Source organism: Schistocerca cancellata, chromosome 5 (genome assembly GCF_023864275.1).
Source record: "Schistocerca cancellata isolate TAMUIC-IGC-003103 chromosome 5, iqSchCanc2.1, whole genome shotgun sequence".
Lineage (NCBI taxonomy): Eukaryota > Metazoa > Arthropoda > Insecta > Orthoptera > Acrididae > Schistocerca > Schistocerca cancellata.
In genome coordinates this window covers 477593818-477614524 of record NC_064630.1, presented here as the reverse complement: position 1 = coordinate 477614524, position 20707 = coordinate 477593818, and the positions used below count along the sequence as shown (strand labels likewise).

At 41.5% G+C, this 20707-nt stretch overlaps 1 protein-coding gene across 1 annotated transcript in view; it reads left to right on the top strand.

Annotated features, from left to right (window-relative positions):
• LOC126188611 (methyl farnesoate epoxidase-like) overlaps window positions 1–20707 on the top strand; it is a 198557-nt gene that overhangs the window by 124076 nt on the left and 53774 nt on the right. The window contains exon 5 of the mRNA XM_049930213.1: window positions 5677–5797. Within this exon, the coding sequence (XP_049786170.1) occupies window positions 5677–5797 (121 nt within the window). The remainder of the gene's footprint in view (window positions 1–5676; window positions 5798–20707) is intronic.

The window sequence follows — 20707 nt, the reverse complement described above, 5'->3', positions numbered from 1 at the left end:
ACTGGCAAATAGTAGTGTTAAAATATGTTTAAAAATTGTCATTGAAACATACTGAAAGGTAACCATTATTGACCCACCCTGTAAACTGTTCATCAATGGCCAACCCCAGAAAATTATCATCACTACACCATCCTGGAAAATGATGGTGTATCTGTTATGCTTGTACTCTTCTGTAATAACTTAGCAATGGATAGGACGATCTGCTAAAATTTTGCTGTAACAGATATTATGGTTCAGTTTGTTATAATTTGCTGCAATAAACTATGTATGAAGCGTTTTGTAACAGTCTTGTATAACAATGGTAATGTGTGAGGCACATTATTACAGTTTTGCGGTAACATAGAGATATATACGGCAACTTCTTACAATTTTGCTGTAAACTGTCTATGCATGGGATTAAGTATTTTATTCTCTACTGTGTGACAAAGGTTTTGTACTACAAGACAGAGGTAATCCTGGTCTGGGAGTCACTACATCGTTTGGTTGATATCAGTTTTAGCTGAACTGAAGCATGTTTTTCTCTATAAAACTACTATGTTTAGAATCAATAGCACAGTTTCTTAGCAAGACAGTCCATTCTCCACCTATTCATGCAAAACTGAAGCTAAATTTGTGCTTAGAGAAATGAAATGCTTAAATAAAAGAGTACAACTAAAACCTGTCCAAAGTTCCAGATTTCACTTTTTTAATCACTCGATGACTAGTTTCAGGCTAAGACCCATTTTCAAATCATATTACAAAGATGTGATAACTTAGGAATGGACAAGACAATTTGTTACAATCTTGCTGTAATAGCGATTATGCTTCAGTTTGTTTTAATTTGCTGCAATAAACTATGTACGAGTCACTTAGCGACAATCTTTATAGCAATGGTAATGTATGAGGCACGTTCTTACAGTTTTGCTGTAAGGGTGAATCAAAAAAGTAAGAATTTGCAATTTTGGATTGGTTTTCGTTGTCCTGATTAAGAAGTTGCTGACCCAGAACTATTCCAACATGATTGTAGTTCGTAAGTGAAAGAGATAACTTGATGGTAGGGGCTGTCGTCATTTCATGAACCAATATGACATCCATTAACTGGTGGCAAGCTGTCAGATCGTACAGCTATGGTAATTCTAGTACGTTTGATCAGCAGTTGTCCCTAAGCGAGTTTTGTAATGTTATGGGACAAATTTTAAATGTGTTTTGGTTTATGTTGTACAGATATCCACCTGTGGTAACCGCCACTGTACCGTATACTGTGAGTTTTATCAGTAGTGCCAAGATATAATCATAGTGTCGTTTTTAAAGTCCTGTAGAACAATTAAGTTGTGATAATAGTTCCACCTGTGTGTTGTACTCAAAATAGTACATATTTTTAGAAATATTTTAATTTTATTTTGCTGCAAAGTTCAAATTTTTGTTTAGAGTCAGAGGTATGTATTTACGGTAAGCAACCTTCATGTAATTTTGTGCTCCAAATCTTTACTTATTTTCATAAATAATTTTATGTTGTTCCGAAGATAGGATTTTTGTTTGGAATCAGAGATGAGTGGTGCAAAGAGATACCAAAGTTCAATGTCTGTGTGTGGAAATTTGTCCATCATTGTCTTTTGTCATGTTTGCACCAGGAGCACCAGGAACTTATATTTGCATATTACGGAAATATGTAGTTCTTGTATTACAATGCAATGGAGACCTCATCAAACTACCTTCTGTTTTAATAAAATGGTGCTTGGTCATGTTATGTGTTTTTAATCTCGTATTTGGAGCAAAACAACCAGGTTTGGATATTATTTATTAGTCGATAATGGAAGTAAAGACCGCAAAAGCTATTTGTAAGCCTTGGCACGATAGATCCGACCAGTAAATGTCACAACCTTCCTTGAAAGCTCGGTTTTTGTTCATAATATCTTGGGTGGACTTAAATGAAATGCAATATATATCAATAACAGACAGTGAATAATAGCGATTGGATTTTTATACTGTAGAAGTTGATATATTACGTTTCCCCCACCCACTAAAGATTGCTTGGTGATGTGACACATAAGTGAAAAACTTCTAACAGTTTTTGACTTATGTTTTTGACATGGAAATACTGTAAATTTAGCATTTACGTATTTTGATGGACATTTTAAATATGAAGTTAACATTGTGGCGCATGAATTAAACTTTCTTTAATTAACTTCTTCCCCTGAAAGTGGTACTTGGTAAGATTTATTTAGTTCATACCTTTGTTTATGCCTGGGATGAAATATCAACTGCTATTTAGCATACTAAATGTGTTTGCTGTTGGTATAATAAATTGAATGCGGAATTAGCACTGTGACAATTGTTTTGAGAGTTCATTGTTGTGCTTAAGGTGTCACACATTGACTACATTTTGCCAGTAACTCGCTGTAATACAGCTGCCTGTTTGTTTGTGTATGTATTTGCCTGTTTGTTAGAGTGTTTTAACCTAATGTGTTTTGAGCAGTTATAGTCTTGGTAAGCCTCATCTAGGCCTAAAATTAGAATGACCAACTTCCTAAGTTGGATGTTGATTTTTACCACATATATTACTAAACAATTTGGACATTGATGTGGCACTGATGCAACTAATTTGAGAGTCCACAATCATGTTATAGACATCAGGTATGATGAATATTTTAGACATGGAAGTAACATTGACATAAACATTTTATTGATGAATTTTAAGTATTTTTGCAAACATTTTAGGTGTGCAATTAATATTGCACTTCATTATAAGGTTTATGTGTTTTATAGAACAATTAAGATGTGGAAACATTTAATTCAAGGGTCCATTGTGCCTTACACCAAGTCTGATACAGGAATGGAGCTATGGACATTCAACAAGTGCCGCTTAACTGACAAATTAGATCACTATTTTAAGTATTTCGATAAACAATAGAACACTTGTAAACACGGTGCCAATTTGCGCAACATTCAGAAGAATCTTATGTATTATTGAAATGGAAATACTGCCGTATTATCAGTATGACATTTTTTGAACGTAACATAAATTACAGATAGTTTAGGTACTTCTGAATGTAGCATCTAATGGCTACTATCACAAGTGCACTAGTTTCATCATTATAAACTCTTCTTAATTTCTTACTTTTTAATTTTTTTTAAATATCACACTATCACAATTGAGTTAGTTCCATCATGCTGCGTCTTTGACTTCCCCACTGCTCCCATCTTGATGACATGTGTTTAAGTTCATTGATGACATTCTTGTCATTGACATATAGGCAAGCCAATCTAGCTCTTACTCTTTTTAAGGTGCAAAGTGGGACAGGTAACAAATGTGCTTTTTTATCTATCATGTTCTCTTATGTGTTCTGAGATCATATTTCTTGCAGAGCTCAGTTCTCTTCCAGCAGAACGTTCAGAGCTGGTACTTGGGCAAAGAGGTTCTCATTTTGGAATATTTGGGAAGATTATCAGTTCTGGTACCTTCCTTACACCAAGATGATCTCCCAGGAAACCTTGGTCTTTCCTTCGAGATTTAATGAATTTTTGAAAAGCTGGCTTTAAATTGAGGCATATTTTTATTCTGTTTAGTAGGATGACATGTCCCAGGCTAATATATGAAGGCACAGTGTATATGTGTACATCGAGAAATGAGTGAAACAGATAAAACTCCATGATTCCCTCGGTATATAGGTATGTTTCATTCTACTATCACAGAGCGCTTTCCTTCATCGTTTATTCAAACTGTTGTTCAAACAACAATCAAATCCTAGCCAGCTGGGGTAAAATGGGAGTAGGGAAAAATGATACCAAATGCGGATATCTGGAGGTGATTTCCAGTTGTGTCGTTCAATTAATAACAAAGGGAAACTTTCTGTTAAGCTCGCTTGGAACCAAAGTAGTGGAACAGAGAGAGAGAGAGAGAGAGAGAGAGAGAGAGACAGGAGAGATAATGATAGACAGAGAGGAACTGTCAGTACTGGCCCTCACACTTACGCCACTATAGATCATAAATGAAAATATTATTATTTTGCGTCTCTAAAAACATTGCATATAATTTTAAGTTCGTTCTCTAGCCACTCAATTGTGAATGAGGTAGTTTCTCTCGCTATATCGACAATACTGTTGGACGAGGTACTGTATCTGATGCAAACAATAAAAGCAGGAATAAAGGATCACTTGTAGCATCATCATCTATTTCAGTATCATTACCAGTATCGTCACTTCCAGAGCAACATAGAACCTCATCATCAGCACCAGCAGACCACAAAATCAACGACTGTGAAAAAATGTTATGTAAAAAAATAACCAGAACTTTTATTAAACAATCATGTTTTGTTTGCGACTTCTTCTTTCGTTGCAGACCAACTAAGCACCACATTTAAGTCATTAAATTATCTTTATGCTTTCTCCAATACTCCATTTGCTCACTTATTCCTTTCTGCTCTTCTGATCTCCATTTTCTACCCTTTCTTTTTGGAAATATTTTGACTTGTAAATCTTCTTGTCTCTGAATTATGTTTCAATTTTTTCTTTCGTCTTCAGTTTCATGCTTATTTGTGCCAGTTCTTTTTAGATGTCCATGTACTTTCATAAGCCAGTTAGGCTTGGTTTTTTATTTTTTTTAATTCTGTACAATTTTCTCATCAACACTCTAGGACACATTTTTAGGATGTTTCCAAGGATACCTGTCTTATTTTCCTAATTCCACCTGTAATATTTCTTGAACGATTTTATAGCACTGTTACTTTCTAATTCAAATGTTTCTACTGTTGTTCTATTTCCTAATATCTTCCTCAAAACCCTGTTTTCTGATTTCCCCATTTTTTTGTTGTTGTTGTTCGTAAAGTAAACGTTTCTGATGTATATGTGCATTCTTGCTGTACCGTGTAATGATGAATTTTTGCACTTCTAGAAAATGAGTTTTTATTGTAAACATGTTTTGTTAGCATCTTTCGTAATATCGCATTGATGCGTTCTTTTTCAGCTACATCAGCTAGGATGAATTCCTCTGTACTTTATATACTTTAGTAGTATTAATATATCTCTTTATTAAATTGTAACAGTACAGTTGATGAACGGAAGTAACCACTATCAGCCAGCCCCAGAAGTGAAAGAAATTAGAACAAAGAAAAAAAGAAGCATACTAGCAGTCATTCCTCCCTTACTCTATCTTGGAATGCAACAGTTAAAATGATATATGCCCCACATTTCATAATGATTAACAGAGAATACACGTAAAGTCAAGTCTTACAACCAACCAAGTGAATCGACAATGTAATCAGTGAGACAGGACACTATCTCAGATGGACAAAAATGGAGTAAGATAAAGATTGTGGTCTCGTTGCTTAATCGTCCTAACTTTCGCTTGAAGTGAAAACCACGGGAAAGTTAAACTAGAAGTTTTGAGCGCCACCTCTCCCAGATTTGAATCCAGTGCCGCAACCGGTGCGCCAGCTCACTCCTATGGACATTTTTAAAACAGATTCCCATCATTATTTCAAGTGGAGATCTGGTGATCATAAGACGACTGTTTATGGATAAGAAAACGTTTACAAAGAAGTTATGAAACACATACATTTTGTTGACAAGGCCAAACAATGCTATATAAAAGGAAAACTTGCAACATTTTTCTCTCTTACACTTACTTGTATAAATATCGTGTTCTTGAAGGTAGTAATTTTTCCCTTGTGTTATAATAAAATTCCTGTAATTTTTCAGAAAATTATTGAAAACCATAAGGCAACATATACTCTTAGGAAGAAGAGAGATCTCATGGACGCATTTTTGTCCAAAATGGCAAAAGCACAAAAGGAACAAAATGATAACACAACATTTACAGGTAAGTGACATCTGTCCTGGAAAAACGAGATTTACAACGTACTAAGTACTGGGAGATGAAGAAGCTTGCACAGGATAGAGTAGCATGGAGAGCTGCATCAAACCAGTCTCAGGACTGAAGACCACAACAACAACAACTAAAAAGTTTTCAATAAGGAAGAAGTAACCTGCCCACTTCTTGGACACCGGGAGATGTGCTAGCCCCGGATAGAATCCACACGATAGATCACCGACAAGGGTCTGTGGGTAGGACAGCCTTCATGTGGCTTTTAGGCGGCTTCTCATCTCCAACTAGGTGAACACTGGTTTGGTACCCATATCCTGCCTCAGTTACACGATTCACAAATTCCGTCCGAATCTGTGCAGGGTGGGTGAGGATGGAAGAGATGGCATCAGGAAGTGCATCCAACCACCCACTGCTACTAAGATGAACAAATCCGATATAACATGTTGATCCCATGGAGACACAGAATAGAGCCAGAAGGAAGGAGAAAGCGGAGGAAGTATTGTTTCGGTTACGTTACCGTGCTGGAGCAACTTGCAACCGAACTTTGTCTGCTTTCACAGGCATCTGAAAGGCAGGGATGTGTTAAACAAGACAGACCCTTGCCCCTTCTTGGAATTTTATGTACAGACTTTTAATTCATTACAAATTTAGGGAAAGTTACGATTCATTTTTGCTGTGAAAGACAAATACTGTGTCTTCAGCAATCGCTACTTAATTTCAGTTTGTTTGGTAATCACACTAGTGAAATGGAATTTTCCCGGGCCCGAGAAGACGGTTTCGGCGGTATCCTGCATTCAAAGCGGCTGCGAACCTTGATAGAATATAGTCGAAATAGAGTTGCCGTACTTTTCTCTTTAGCTCCCCGATACAAGCTATTTAGGCTGCCAAGAAGGACCCATCCAGTACCCTGTAGCACATTGGCTGGCCACAGTTCCCAAGATACTTCTTTTCTCCCTCACCAGCAGAATTTAAACATGGCTACAGGACACCCGTCTGTGGCAGACATATACCCACTGCGTAAGTTCCTCATCACAGTAGTAGTTTTTTTTTTTTTTTTTTCTTTTTGAGTCATCACTCCTCAGACTGGTTTGATGCAGTGGCCAGCCACGAATTCCTCACGTGCGCCAACCTTTTCATCTCAGAGTAGCAGCTGCAAACTTTGTTCATAATTATTTTCGGGATGCATTCCAATCTCTGTCCTCCTCTACAGTTTTTACCCTCTGCTACTCCCACTAGTACCATGGAAGCTATTTCCTGTCGTAAGAGACCTTCTATCATCCTATCCCTTCTTCCTGTAAGTGTTCGTCATGTAGTGTTTTCCTCGCCGATTCCCTAGATAACCTCCTCATTCATAACCTTATCACTCCATCTAATTTTCATCATTATTCTGTAGCACCACATCTCAAATGCTTCGATTCTCTTTTTTTAGGTTTTTCCACAGTCCATGATTCACTAACGTGCAATTCTATCCCCCTACGAACATTCTCAGATATCTCTTCCTCAAATTAAAACTTTTGTTAGACACTAGTAGACTTCTTTTGTCCAGGAACGCCATTCTTGCCAGTGCTAGTCTACTTTTTATGTCCTCCTTGCTCTGACCATGGGTTATTTTGCTGTCTAGGAAGCGGAATTCCTTAACCTGTCTACTTCGTAGTCCTCAATTCTGATGTAAAAATTATCGTTGTTCGCATTTCTGCTACTTCTCCTACTTTCGTATTTCTTCAATTTACCTCTCAGTCCATATTCTGTACTCATCAGACTCTTCATTCCATTCAGCAGATCCTGTAATTCTTCTTCTCTTTCACAAAGGATAGTAATGTTATCAGCGAATCTTATCATTGATTTCCTTTCAACATACATTTTATCCCATTCTAGAACATTCCTTTTGTTTCTGTAATTGCCTCTTCGATATATGGGGTGAACAATAGTAGCAAAAGACCACATCCCTGTCTTATACCCTTTTTAATCCGAGCACTTCCTTCTTGTTCTTGCAATCTTATTGTTCCTGTTTGGTTCTTATACATATTGTGTACTACCCGTCTTTCCCTACAGCTTACCCCTATTTTCCTCAGAATTTCAAACATCTTGCAGCATTTTACATTGTCAAACGCTTTGTGCAGGTCAACAAATCCTATGAACGTCTCTTGGTTTTTCTTCATTCTTGCTTCCATTATCAACCGCAGCGCCAGAACTGCCTCTCTGCTACCCTTACATTTCCTAAAGCCAAACTGTTCACCATCTGACAATTCCTCAATTTTCTGTTATACTTTTCTGTATATTATTCTTGTCAGCAACTTGTATGTATGAGCTGTTAAACTGATTGTGCTATAATTATTGCACTTGTCGGCTCTTGCAGTCTTCGGAATTGTGTGGATGATGTTTTTCCAAAACTTTGATGATATATCGTCAGACATTCTACACACCAATGTGAATAATCGTTTTGTTGCCACTCCTCCCTAATGATTTTAGAAACTCTAACGGAATGGTATCCATCGCTTCTGCCTTATTTGATCTTAAGATGTCCACAGCTCTTTTAAATTCTGATTCTAATACTGGGTCCCCTATCTCTTCCTCATCGACTCTTGTTTCTTCTCCTATCGCGTCATCAGACGAGTCCCCCCTCTCATAGAGGTCTTCAAAGTACACTTTCTCTTTATCTGCTCTGCTCTCTCGTCTGCAGTTAACAGTGGAATTCCCATTGTATTCTTAATGTTACCGCCCTTGCTTTTATGTCATGGAAAGTTATTTTTTGTTTTCTGTATGCTGAGTCACTACTTCCGACAGTCATTCCTTTTCCGATTTCTTCACATTTTTCATGCAGCCATTTCGCCTTAGCGTCCCTGCAATTCCTATACATTTCGTGTCTTAGTGACTTCTGTATTCCTGAATATCACTGCACGTTTTTGAATTTATTCCTTTCGTCGTTCAACTGAAGTAATTCTTCCGTTGCCTATGGTTTCTTCAGAGTTACCTTCTTTGTACCAATGTTTTTCTTTCCAACTTCTCTGACTGACCCTTTTAGCGATGTCTATTTCTCTTCAGCTGAACTGCCTACTGGGCCATTCATTATCACAGTATATAAAGCCTCAGAGAACTTCAAGAGTATCTCTTCGTTGATTAGTACTTGTGTATCAGACTAGTATACTTGCATTAATAACACAAACGGCGGTTTGGTGAGACTATGTTTATCTCAGCACACCAAAGCCATTGTAGTAAACCCTGAAGGACACTCACGACTGTGATAATTTCCAAGTGCCCTGATATATCTATGGACCCAAACTGCATCAGTCTGATATAGAAAAATGCCACACTGTCTACCAGAAGAGAGAGGAGGGAGGGAAGTATGGAATTTTAAGAACATTGTTATCAACCCAAAGCCATCACAATGCTTTATTAGGCATGGTCCTGTTGGAGGTGGTATGCCCTTGCCTTCCTCCGCCCTTTAACTGACTTACCCAGCCAGCTATACATGGAAACTACAGAATTCTGACCGCCGTTCTAACTCGGTATGTTTCAAATTAAAAATACCGTCTAAGGTGGAAATAGTGGTAAATGACAGATATAAATCCCAGGACCTATCAGGATTTGAATCCCAGACATTTACATAGGTCAGGAAGATGTCTTCACAAGATGTTGGTAACTTCTCGATCCTTACAGAGTGCAGCACAGTTACAGAACTAAAAATTCTGCAGTTTAGTTGACACGCCTTTTCATAAACACTGCTGGGAAAACAATTATTACACGGTTGCAGAGGTTTCCGATTTGCTCATAATTTATTGCTGCAGCAGTGCGTATGGAGAATATGAAACGATTACATCTACTGATCAATAGGACAAGCGGTTCTGACGTATCAGTATCGACCAGTGATGAAGCACCCATGTTAGGTCGAGGTGTAGCCTCCAAGGGCGGCAATGCGACGCTGGCTCTGGCATACTGTCTATCGTAGAGATGGTAAATACTGTCCTGGGACACGTTATGCCACTCCTGTTCAACCTGTTCACGTATTTATGTAGGAATAGTTGGTTGACGAGCCGCATAAATCACTTCTAGTCCCATGGTATCTCACATATGCTCGACTGAGGACAAGGCTGCAGATCGTGCTGGCCACGGAAGTTGCTGCACGTCTTATAGAGAACTTCGAGTTTCACGGGCCGTGTGTGGACAAGCATTATCCGGCTGGACCAACATATCACCTCCCTGTTGCAAGAATGGCAAAAGAATGGGGTAACAACTTTCTGCAGATACCGAGCGCTGGTTAGCGTCCCCTCCAGAAACACCAAAGATGAATGAGAGTTGTGGGTTATCGCATCCCAGATCCCAAGGCCTCGGGTGGTGTCGGCGTGTCTTGGACATTTGCACTCTAAGAGAAGCGCTCAACAGGTCTATGTTGTACGCTCAAACGACCATCACTTGCGTGAAGGTAGAATCTGCTTTGAATGCTAAAGACCACAGCGCGTCATTTCATCTTCCAAGTGATTCTTTCACAGCACCAGTTGAGCCGTGCATTTGATACTGTGGTGTGAGTGGAAGACGGGCTAGAATTGTGCGTGCCCGTAGTCCCACTGGTAATAACCGGATTGCAACAGTTTGTGTTGACACACCTGGACTCACAACCACTCTTATCTGTGCTGCAGTAGCTGTACGATCTGTAACTGTTGCCCTTACAATACGAAGGCGTCTCTGCCGCGTGGACGTCTAGGACCTCATCTACAACTGTGAGAGTCAATAAGCGGATACTGAACGTCTTTGCAAAATTCTCCGTCGGGCAGGCATTAAGCCGATTTTTCGTAGCCATAAAAGACATTGTGGGCTCGACGAAAGATACAACTGACAAGTTTCATGCCGCCGGAGTTTATGAAATCGGATGCCAATGTGGACTTGTGTATGTAGATGAGACTGGGCGTGCAATAAGCACGCCAGCCGAAGTGGCCGTGCGGTTCTAGGCGCTGCAGTCTGGAACCGCGAGACCGCTACGGTCGCAGGTTCGAATCCTGCCTCGGGCATGGATGTGTGTGATGTCCTTAGGTTAGTTAGGTTGAACTAGTTCTAAGTTCTAGGGGACTAATGACCTCAGAAGTTGAGTCCCATAGTGCTCAGAGCCAATTGAACCGTTTTGCAATAAGCACAAGGTTAACTGAACACGAGAGATACATCCGCCTCAAACAGTACAACAAATCAACGGTGACAAAACATCAGGAACAGTGCAGGATGAAGATCGAATTTCGAGAGGCCCACGTACTGGCGAAACAGCCTTTTAGTTTGAGGAGGAAGATTAGAGAGGCTATAGAAATAGCCAGGGGACCCAACAATATGACTAGAGAGGACGGCACCGACTTCCAGCGTCTTGGCTGCCGGCTGTGACAGCTTTGCGGAAGGACAACTCTCGCAGAGCAACAGGCGCGCGGTAGGCCACAGCGTTGGAGGGTACACAGAGTGCTGCCGCGGCCTAGTCGATACTAGGCAGTTAGTAAACAACGCTACGCTGTAGTCGACGCTCAGTCTCCTATTCGCCGATTTATACCAATGGCAAGCAGTAAAGGAAACTCCAATGGAAACCGCCCATTTCCGCCAATGACAACACGCAATGCAAAGACCAATGAAATGAACTCCTAATACCCTTCCTCCTCACCCTCACATCCAATGACAGCATTCCTCCATAGTATATAAGTATCCAAACTAGTGCTCATTCGGCAGTTAGCAATACACCCTGATGAAGGCGCCTTGCAACAGTCGCCGAAACGTCGGAATTTTACAGATGACAATGCGGCCTCAAACCCAGAAGAATTTTGTGACTATGACAACGGCCGCGGAAGCCTACGTTTACATACAACTGTGTGTGTATTGACATGGCCAGTGATACCACCATCGTTGCACAACTGACACACCACGTCCAACTTATTTGACATTTCTCCGAAAGAACCATCCCTCCACTTGGAAAGCCTTAATATGACGCTTTACAAACTCGCTCAGTTCCCCTTATGAGGCACGAGTGCGTCTTTGTGGCACAGTCGCCTGCTTGCTTCACACGTTTGCACCACACTGAGCCTTCTGCTACGGCTGCGGCTGCGGCTACGGCTGGAACATAACGGGCAACCAAAGCTCATGTTGAGCAGGATAAGCGAAACTGAGTCACTGTGCCTGCAGATCTTGAGGTAGATGGGAAAACGTGGGACTCATTGATTGGATGGATATGGTAGACGCGAGGCATCCAGGAAGGGTTGAGAATTCCTAATAAATTCTAAGATCGACTCAGAAGCCTGGGGACTGACTGGGTCTGGTGGTAAGTCAAGTGGCAGAGATCGCCGCGGACAGGAACTGCACTCCCCTGCCGACACGCACCTGGCTGAGACCACACAAATGTGTTCACAGTCAGAGGGCGTGGAGACAGGGTGGCGATTTATCAGATTTAGGTCCTTTCTCGGCACTAGTGAGCGCAGGGTCCGATGGTGTCTAATGGGATCGTATAACTCGCGAGGAGGAAGGGGTTTATCTGTAAGCAACCCCTCTTATCGGGTAGACACAGATGGCGCTCTGGTAACTATGCCGCTTTGCTATCTGTTGGAGGGCGGCGTTGAAACTATTATCAGTACATATATTACCTCTCAGGTGGCATACGTTGTCATCGGATCAGAGCAGACGTCATCTTTCCAGGTGTCCTAATTCTTTTTCCGGCATCGTAACTTTCTGAACAACGCTACTTTTTCTCCCTCCTAGCAACTTAAAGATGAAATAAGTGAATATGTTATTAACTAATGTAATCTGCTGCAAAGTATCGAAATAGCTCACAGGTGAATGGCTAGATGTAGTGGCCAACAGTCACCATATTTCAGAAAGCAACCACTTTGCCATCACCAGGTGGAGGTAAAGTACGTGCCATGTTCTGGGTTGAGCCACTCTGCGAACATTCTTCCACTGCTGCTCGTCCTACATCTTGCATGTAGTCCACTGTCAAGTTTTTTGACTGTTGTGGCTCTACGCTATGATCAGCATGGCGACAGGGGACAGGGGTGTTATATTGAAGGACAGCTTACATGTCTAAGAAAGGTCAATTTTTTTGTACCTGAACATGTGACTTTATAGTCACGGTACTAGTTGTGAATCAGTAGGAAGTCAATAAATCTTTTTATGACAGCTGTTACGGTTATTTATTTATTCAAATGCATCTTTACAGCTGCGACTGCCCCACTCACCAAGTGATCATGAGAAGCGCTGATGAACTGACTGCTGAGCGGACAGCTTGGTGTTTCTGTCTTCTACCGCCTCCCTCCGCCTTGCTGCTCTTCGTCCGTACCCAACATCTCCTCCCTCATTTCTCCCACAGACAGGTTGCTTCGTCCTCGGTTCGTGCACAGATACATGTACTGAAGTACCTCTCCTGTTTCTCCACTTACGCTAGAGTGGGTTTGTTGTGGGATGTAGCCTTCCTTTTATGGCCAATTCCCATGCCTTAACTTTATCATCAGTTCCCTTATTCGAATCTCTGTAAATTCTATAATTACACAGTCTCAGAAGTTATACATCTGTGTCAGAAGCTTGGTCTGGTCATAATCATTCCATGTAATTCCGATAGGCCATGTTCTACGACTGCCAGCTTGTTGGGCTGCTGCAATCTGGCGTCCCGTTAGTGTGCTCGGCAATGATCCTCAACTGTACCCACCGTCTGCCCTATGCACTTTTCTTTGGGGGGGGGGGGGGGGGACATCAGTCTTCTGACTGGTCCGATGCAGCCCGACACGAATTCCTCTCCTATGCCGACCTCTTCATCTCAGAGTAGCACTTGCAATCTACGTGCGCAGTTATTTGCTGGATGCTTCAATATCTCTGTCTTCCTCTACAATTTTTACCCTCTACAGCACGCTCTAGTACCATGGAAGTTACTCCTTGTTGTCGTAACAGACGTCCCTTCTTCTTGTAAGTGTTTCTGATACAGTCCTTTCCTCGCCGATTCTCCGGATAACCTCCCCAGTCCTTACTTTATCAGTCCACCTAATTTTAAACGTTATTCTGTAGCACCACATCTCAGATGCTTCTAGTCTCTTCTGTTCGGGTTCTCCCATAGCCCATGTCTCACCACCATCCAATGATGTGATCTAAATGTACTTTCTTAGAAATTTAGTCCTCAAATTAAGGCCTGTGTTTGATACTAGTAGATTTCTCTTGTCCAGTAATGTCCTTTTTGCCAGACCTATTCTCCTTTTCATGTCCTCCTTGCTCCGACCGTCGCCGGTTATTTTGCTGCCTAGGCTGCAGAATTCCTTAACTTCCTCTACTTCGTGATCATCAACCCTGATGTTAACATTCTCACTGTTTGCATTTCTACTACTTCTCATTACTTTCGTCTTTCTTCGATTTACTCTCAATCCATATTTTATACTCGTCAGGCTCTTCATTCCATTCAGCAGATCCTGTAATTCCTCTTCTCTTTCACAGAGGATAGTAATGTCATCAGCGAATCTTATCATTGATATCCTTTCAACATAAATTTTATCCCGTTCTAGAACCTTCCATTTATTTCTGTAATTGCCTCTTTGATATACGTCTTGAACAATAGCAGTGAAAGAATACATCCCTGTCTTATGTCCTTTTTAATCCGAGCACTTCCTTCTTGTTCTTGCAGTCTTATTGTTCCAGTTTGGTTCTTATGTATATTGTGTATTACCCGTGTTTCCCTACAGCTTACCCCTATTTTCCTCAGAATTTCTAACATCTTGAATCATTTTACATTGTCAAACGCTTTGTGCAGGTCAACAAATCCTATGAACGTCTCTTGGTTTTTCTTCAGTCTGGCTTCCGTTTTCAACCGCAACGTCATACCTGCCCCTCTGGTGCCTTTACGTTCCCTAAAACGATACTGATCGCCATCTGACAGTTCCTCAATTTTCTTTTCCGTTATTCTGTACATTATCGTAGTCAGCAACTTGTATACAACTTATCATGAGATAATTCTTGCACTTGCCGGCTCTTGCAGTCTTCGGAACTGTGTGGATGATATTTCTCCGTAAGTTTGATGATATGTCACCAGACTCATACATTCTACACTCCAACTTGAACAACAGTTTTGTTGATACTTCCCCCATTGGTGTTAGAAATTCTCATGGACTATTGTCCCTTCTGCCCTACTTGATTTTAAATTCTGGTTATAACACTGGATTCCCTATTTGTTCTCCATCGACTCCTTTATCTTCTTCTATCACGTTATCAGACGAGTCCTCCCCCTCGCCTGAGCTTCCCTGCGCTTCCTATTTATTTCGTTTCTAAATGCCTTGTATTACTCTATTCCCAGAAATTTTTGTCCTTCCTTTTTTCTTCGATGAAGTGAAGTGTTTCTTCTGTTACCCATGGTTTCATGGCCCTATGTATATGATGCCACATTGGTAGGGTATCTGATAGTCTCTAGATCTGTGCAGTCAACGGTCGTCTCTGACACTACCAAACAGTGCTCATGGTTTAGCTGAAGGATGAAGAGGAAGGAGACATTCCAGAATGAACTGATTTCGAGTGGCAGATGGAGGCACAGAAGACATGTCACTAGCACGTGTACCTGGACACAGGCCAAAGAGGCAGTAACGTGTTGGTGGGAGGAGTGGGGGAGAATATGCTGAGCGCCGGTGGTGGACAGAGCGACTCGCCGGTTGTCGGATGGGGTAGCAGACAAAAACGCCACGCCAGCTTCTGTCAGTCAGTTCGTCAGTGTACCTCGTGATGGCAACGCTGTCGCTATCCGAACTATTCTAGCTTCTGGACACTAACTTTCGATATGCTCGAAATATGTATATAACCTCTTTGCATCGGTATAGGACACTGTCTGGTATACTTTCGTGTATATGGTCGTATGGATGTACTGCACAGTTATCTAGCTGCATCCGCAATCTAGTATATGGAACTTGCAAAGTAGTGGAGGGGTGATTTAGCAATGATGCAGAAATTGGGAATTGTTCTACCGTGTCATTGACTGACGTTGAAATTAGGGAACAACAGGTAAAATTGCTAAAATTAATCCAGCTATCAAGTATGGCCTGTAATACAGAACATCGTCTCATATCAACGATGCATTTTTCATCCCGTTCGTCCTCTGGGTACGCTGTTGATTACCGCATAATGAATGACTGACGACACTCGGCTGAGGTGGAGAGAGCCTTGGCGGAACCCTGGATATCTGCAACTTGTCGCTGTGCAACATACAATTGTTAGGAAGCGTTCTTCGACGCTGCAGACTCGTCCTGTTTTCATAAGCTGCGATGCCTTCCACGTGTTTTTACTTTTATTTTTTTCACCAACATGATAACAATACTTCTTCTTATTTGTACCACCTCACACGTGTTGTGAACAGCACTTTCCGGCGATGGTCAACACTGAAACAGTAATCATGTACATTATTGCAGAATGAGGGAGCAATGCTCTTCCAAATGGAACACCGAGACATTCGCTACCCTGTCGCTGGAGAAAATGAGATTAACTGAACAGTCGGATAGCTGTTGGAAGCTCTCCACAAAATACCGCAAGCTCTTCCAGTTTCCATATGTTGCAATGTGTTCCACACTTTTTTCAATGAGAAACATCGCTGCTGTGTTTTATTTCTACCAGCCCGTGGCTGTTGTAGCAGTATAGCTTTCTGTGAGAGCCAAAGGATCGAAACGCGTTAATGTCAGTTTAGCAGCAGGTGACACAGACCTCCAAGTCATGCTAGAGAAAACAAAGTGTACGGCGGTGTACACAGATTGGATGTGTGACAAACGAATGCATTACACTGCTTATGAATGAACAGTACATGAATCCTCTCGTGTGACTGATAGCCCGTCGGATGTGGTCCTCCCACAGTACAGATGACGAACGTTTACACTGGTCTGTAGATGCGACACCGATCACGAGCCACCTTCCCCAATGAACCAATATTTAAGAGAGTCGCCACATATGGTCCACGCCGGAAGGCACACTTTATTTGTGTCGGATTTATCAGAAGACAGGGATGCGGTAATATCTTATCGAATTCTGTAACGGATGAAGTTAGCGGAGGTTTTATAGTACAGATGTCGCTATACTTTACACGAACAACTTGCCCATGGGGCGGCTGTCGTTTTACCTGCTATCGTTTAGTTAACCATAGCTGCTTTTGCGTTGGTGAATGACCATCGCCTCAAGGCGGACAGCGTCCACAGGGTTGTGGTGAAAGGCCCAGTGTAGGCAGTGGGGTGCTCTGCTGTAGCAGTTGACTGTTTCAAAAAGCTTGTGTTGTCCCCATAGGTGGATGGATGGATGGGTGGTGGGAGGGAGGGGAGCGATGAGGGGGTGTAAGACGGCCTTGATTTTGGCAGTTTGTGAGCTGAACACACGTTCAACTACCACCCCCTGTGCATAATGTCCCATTCATTACAAGTTCTGGTTTTTTTACTACAATTTCCAAGTGTAATTAGAACAGTGATGCATTTTGTCCATCAGGTGCGGTAGCGTGTACTGGCTTCTATTACGTGGGCTGCGGGCGTCTGTAGCGAACTCTGACATCAAACAATGACAGACAATGTCCTCAGCTGTATGTTAACAGGTAATATATTTATTGAACTCTTCTTTGTCCAACACCAGCATCTCCTCAGTTGAACGTATTTCTCGCAAAAACGAATAGAGGTAGTACCTGACACCCCAGCCTTTATTTTCCCGCTAGCTTGCAGGTGAAGGGTAGAGTTTGAGCATGTCTGTCACTAGTTTCCAGTCGTATTGTGAAGTTTTTCCCAGAAGAGTACACCAGTTGTATGGTAGCGTCAATTTTTGAGCTGTATTGCGATTTTAGGCAGTCCTTGTGTATCGCTATGCACATAGTTGTGTAATTACGCCCGATCTTTGTGAATAATTATGTAATTAGGACCGATCTTTACTTCGAGTTTCCCAACCAAAATAAATAAAATTCACTAATCTAACCTTCCTCTCCATCTGCACAGGTTCCATGAGTTGGGGGGACTTGGGCTTGCCACCCAGTAGGACTAGGGTTCGAGTCCCGAAAAGGCTATGGCTACTTGTTATTCCCCGCCCATTACAAGTGCCTCTGGTCGTATAACTGTGTTAGGGGGTTGCAATTGGGTTTTCCATCCAGGATGACCAGGGTTCATGTCCTGGAAAGAGTACCGCCATTTTTAATTTCCCACCAATTCCCAGATTGGGGAAGGGGTGGGATGTCAGCACAGTCTTTGGAATTAGTAATTCCCACCAATTCGAAATTCTCGCCAATGGGATAGGTGGGGGGGAGGGGGGGGGGGAGCTGGAGCTCACGTGCAGGCTGAGAAACACACGTCGTCACCCGGGGATGGGGGTGGGCGTCGTCGAAGTGGAGGTGGGCATGGTTGGGGGGGTTATTAATTGATAAATGTAATTAAATTGCATATCAGTTTGATATCAAAATTGTACCTTGAACCCCATCTTCCTACTACTGTCGTTGCTTAGTATCTGGGTCATACTCATTACACCACGTTCGGTCATTTGTAATTTTGTTTGTAAAAAGCCATCTTGGGATGTGGTTCCGTCATTGTAACAGTTGAAAAATCTGAAAACACGTGAAACATCATTTACGAGGAAAAGCTCTCGGACTTAACTGACCCTTCTGCACAAAAGCCAATATTCATCGGATTCGATTGCGTTTTCAGTGTTGCAATCTCATTTTTGAAATTATTACTTCTTTAGATACATTGATATTTGCGATTTTTCAAAACTGAACTTAATTTTAAGTGCTGCCAACTTCAGTGGTTCAAATGACAGTTTCTGCTGAAGTAATTTTAAACCTCAATACCTCAGCTAAAAGGGACACGGCACTTTCATTATGTTCTCAGCTTAAAAATGATCTATGAAAAGTTTCTACCAGCCACGCTCCTACATTAATGGCAATCGGATGTCAACAACTGAGTGCAAAGTGGACCCTCGATGTTCAACTCTGTGAATTCGCTATAAATAGGATCATATGGCCAGACGCAACGCCGTATAAGCGTGGCGTAGCGGTTAGTGTCCCTTCCTGGCGTGTTGTACGTAATAGGTCAAAGCCACCAAGCAGGGGTTAGATGTTACGAAGTATTTATCATTTTCTGAAAGGTTCTAGAAATTTTTTATCTTTGTAATAGTCGTATATTATCGAATACTCGAAGCTTTTCTGAATAACACCACTCCCCATCCAGTAATTCAATATTTTTATGTTCTGGCTGTATGTTAATTTCCGTAATAAACGTGTTTTCAGTAATAAGAGTCATACTTAAACTACGTCACTGCTTCCGAATTTGCAGTTGATTCTGTTTACAACGTGACAGTATCATATATACTAATTTTTTATATGTTTATTTGGCCTTCATGTAGATATCAGTTATCCAATGCGAAAGGCCTACGTACTATGTTGAAAACGATTGTTTTCGTTACAACTTATCCGGTGCTCCAAGTAGGTTTCACAAAAAGATATGAAGCTCAAAATTTGAAAAAGTTTGAAAATGACCCTACTTTCCTCCAAGGTCGCGACATATTTCGAAAAAGTACAACCAGAATTCCAAATATCATACACGAATATATAGTGCCCAAAATTCCAAAGGGAATTACTTCAAAAAACGTTACGCTACACTACAAAACCAACACGCTGTTTTACGACACATATAGACAACCCGTAGACTAGCGGTGGTATATTAAATTAGTTATCAAAACGTCTTCGGTCACAGGTTCGAACCCCGCCACCGTTTAAATTTTGAATAAAAATCAACAGCAATGGCGGCCGAAGACGTTCGGGACAAGAAGTCACCCTCATTCTGCCAACGGCCTTGTCACAGAGCATGGAGCATCGGACAGGAGAGGTTCAGGGCACTCTCTTCCTTTTGAGGTGGAAAACATCCCCTTTTAAGAGGGAAGAATCAGGAATGATCAAGGACATGAGGATGCAGAGGGCTATGGAACCTCCTGCATTAAAGACACATAATGTGTATCTACAGGACATGTGGCCTGTAACTGAAAAACTGTCATTGTGATTAATCTCTCCGTTGGCAAAAGAATCTGGGATAGTTCTCCAATTCGGATCTCCGGGAGGGGCTGCTTAGGAAGAGACGAACGTGAGTAAAAGATTGAATAACCAAGGAAAGGATGATGTTCTACGTGGTGGGGCGTGGAATATCAGAAGTTTTTACGTGCTAGGAACACTATAAAATAAGAAAAGGGAAATGCTAAGGCTCAGTTTAAATACAGCGGAGATCAGTGAAGTGAAATGGGAAGAAGACAAGGATTTTTGGTCGAATGACTACAGGGTAACATAAACTGCAGCAGAAGACGGTATAACGGGGATAAGACTCGTTATGAATAGGAAGGTAGGACAGAGAGTATGCTACTTTGAACAGTTCAGTGATAGGGTTGTTCTCATCAGAATCGACAGCAAACCAACATCGACAGCGATAGTTCAAGTATATTTGCCGACGTTGCAAACTGAAGACTCAAGAGATAGAGGAAGTATATAAAGCTATTGAACGCGTAATTCAGTACGTATAGGGAGATAAAAATCTAATAGCCATGGGTGATTGGAATGTGGTTGTAGGGCAAGTAGGGCGTGGTACTAGAAATGAGAGAGGAGAAAGTCTAGTTGAGTTCTGTACTAAATTTCGGCTTGTAATAGCAAATACTCTATTCAATAATCACAAGAGGAGGGCGTACACGTGGAAAAGGCCGGGAGATGCTGGAAGATTTCAGTTAGATTACGTCATGGTCAGGCACAGATTCCGAAATCAGTACTAGGTTGTAAGGCGTACCCAGGAGGAGATGTAGACTCAAATCACAATTTAGTAGTGATGAAAGGTAGGCTGAAGTTTACAAGATTAGTAACGAAAAATAAATGCGCAAAGATGTGGGCTACGGAAACACTAAGGAATGAGGAGATGCTCTTGAAGTTCTCTGAGGCTATAGATA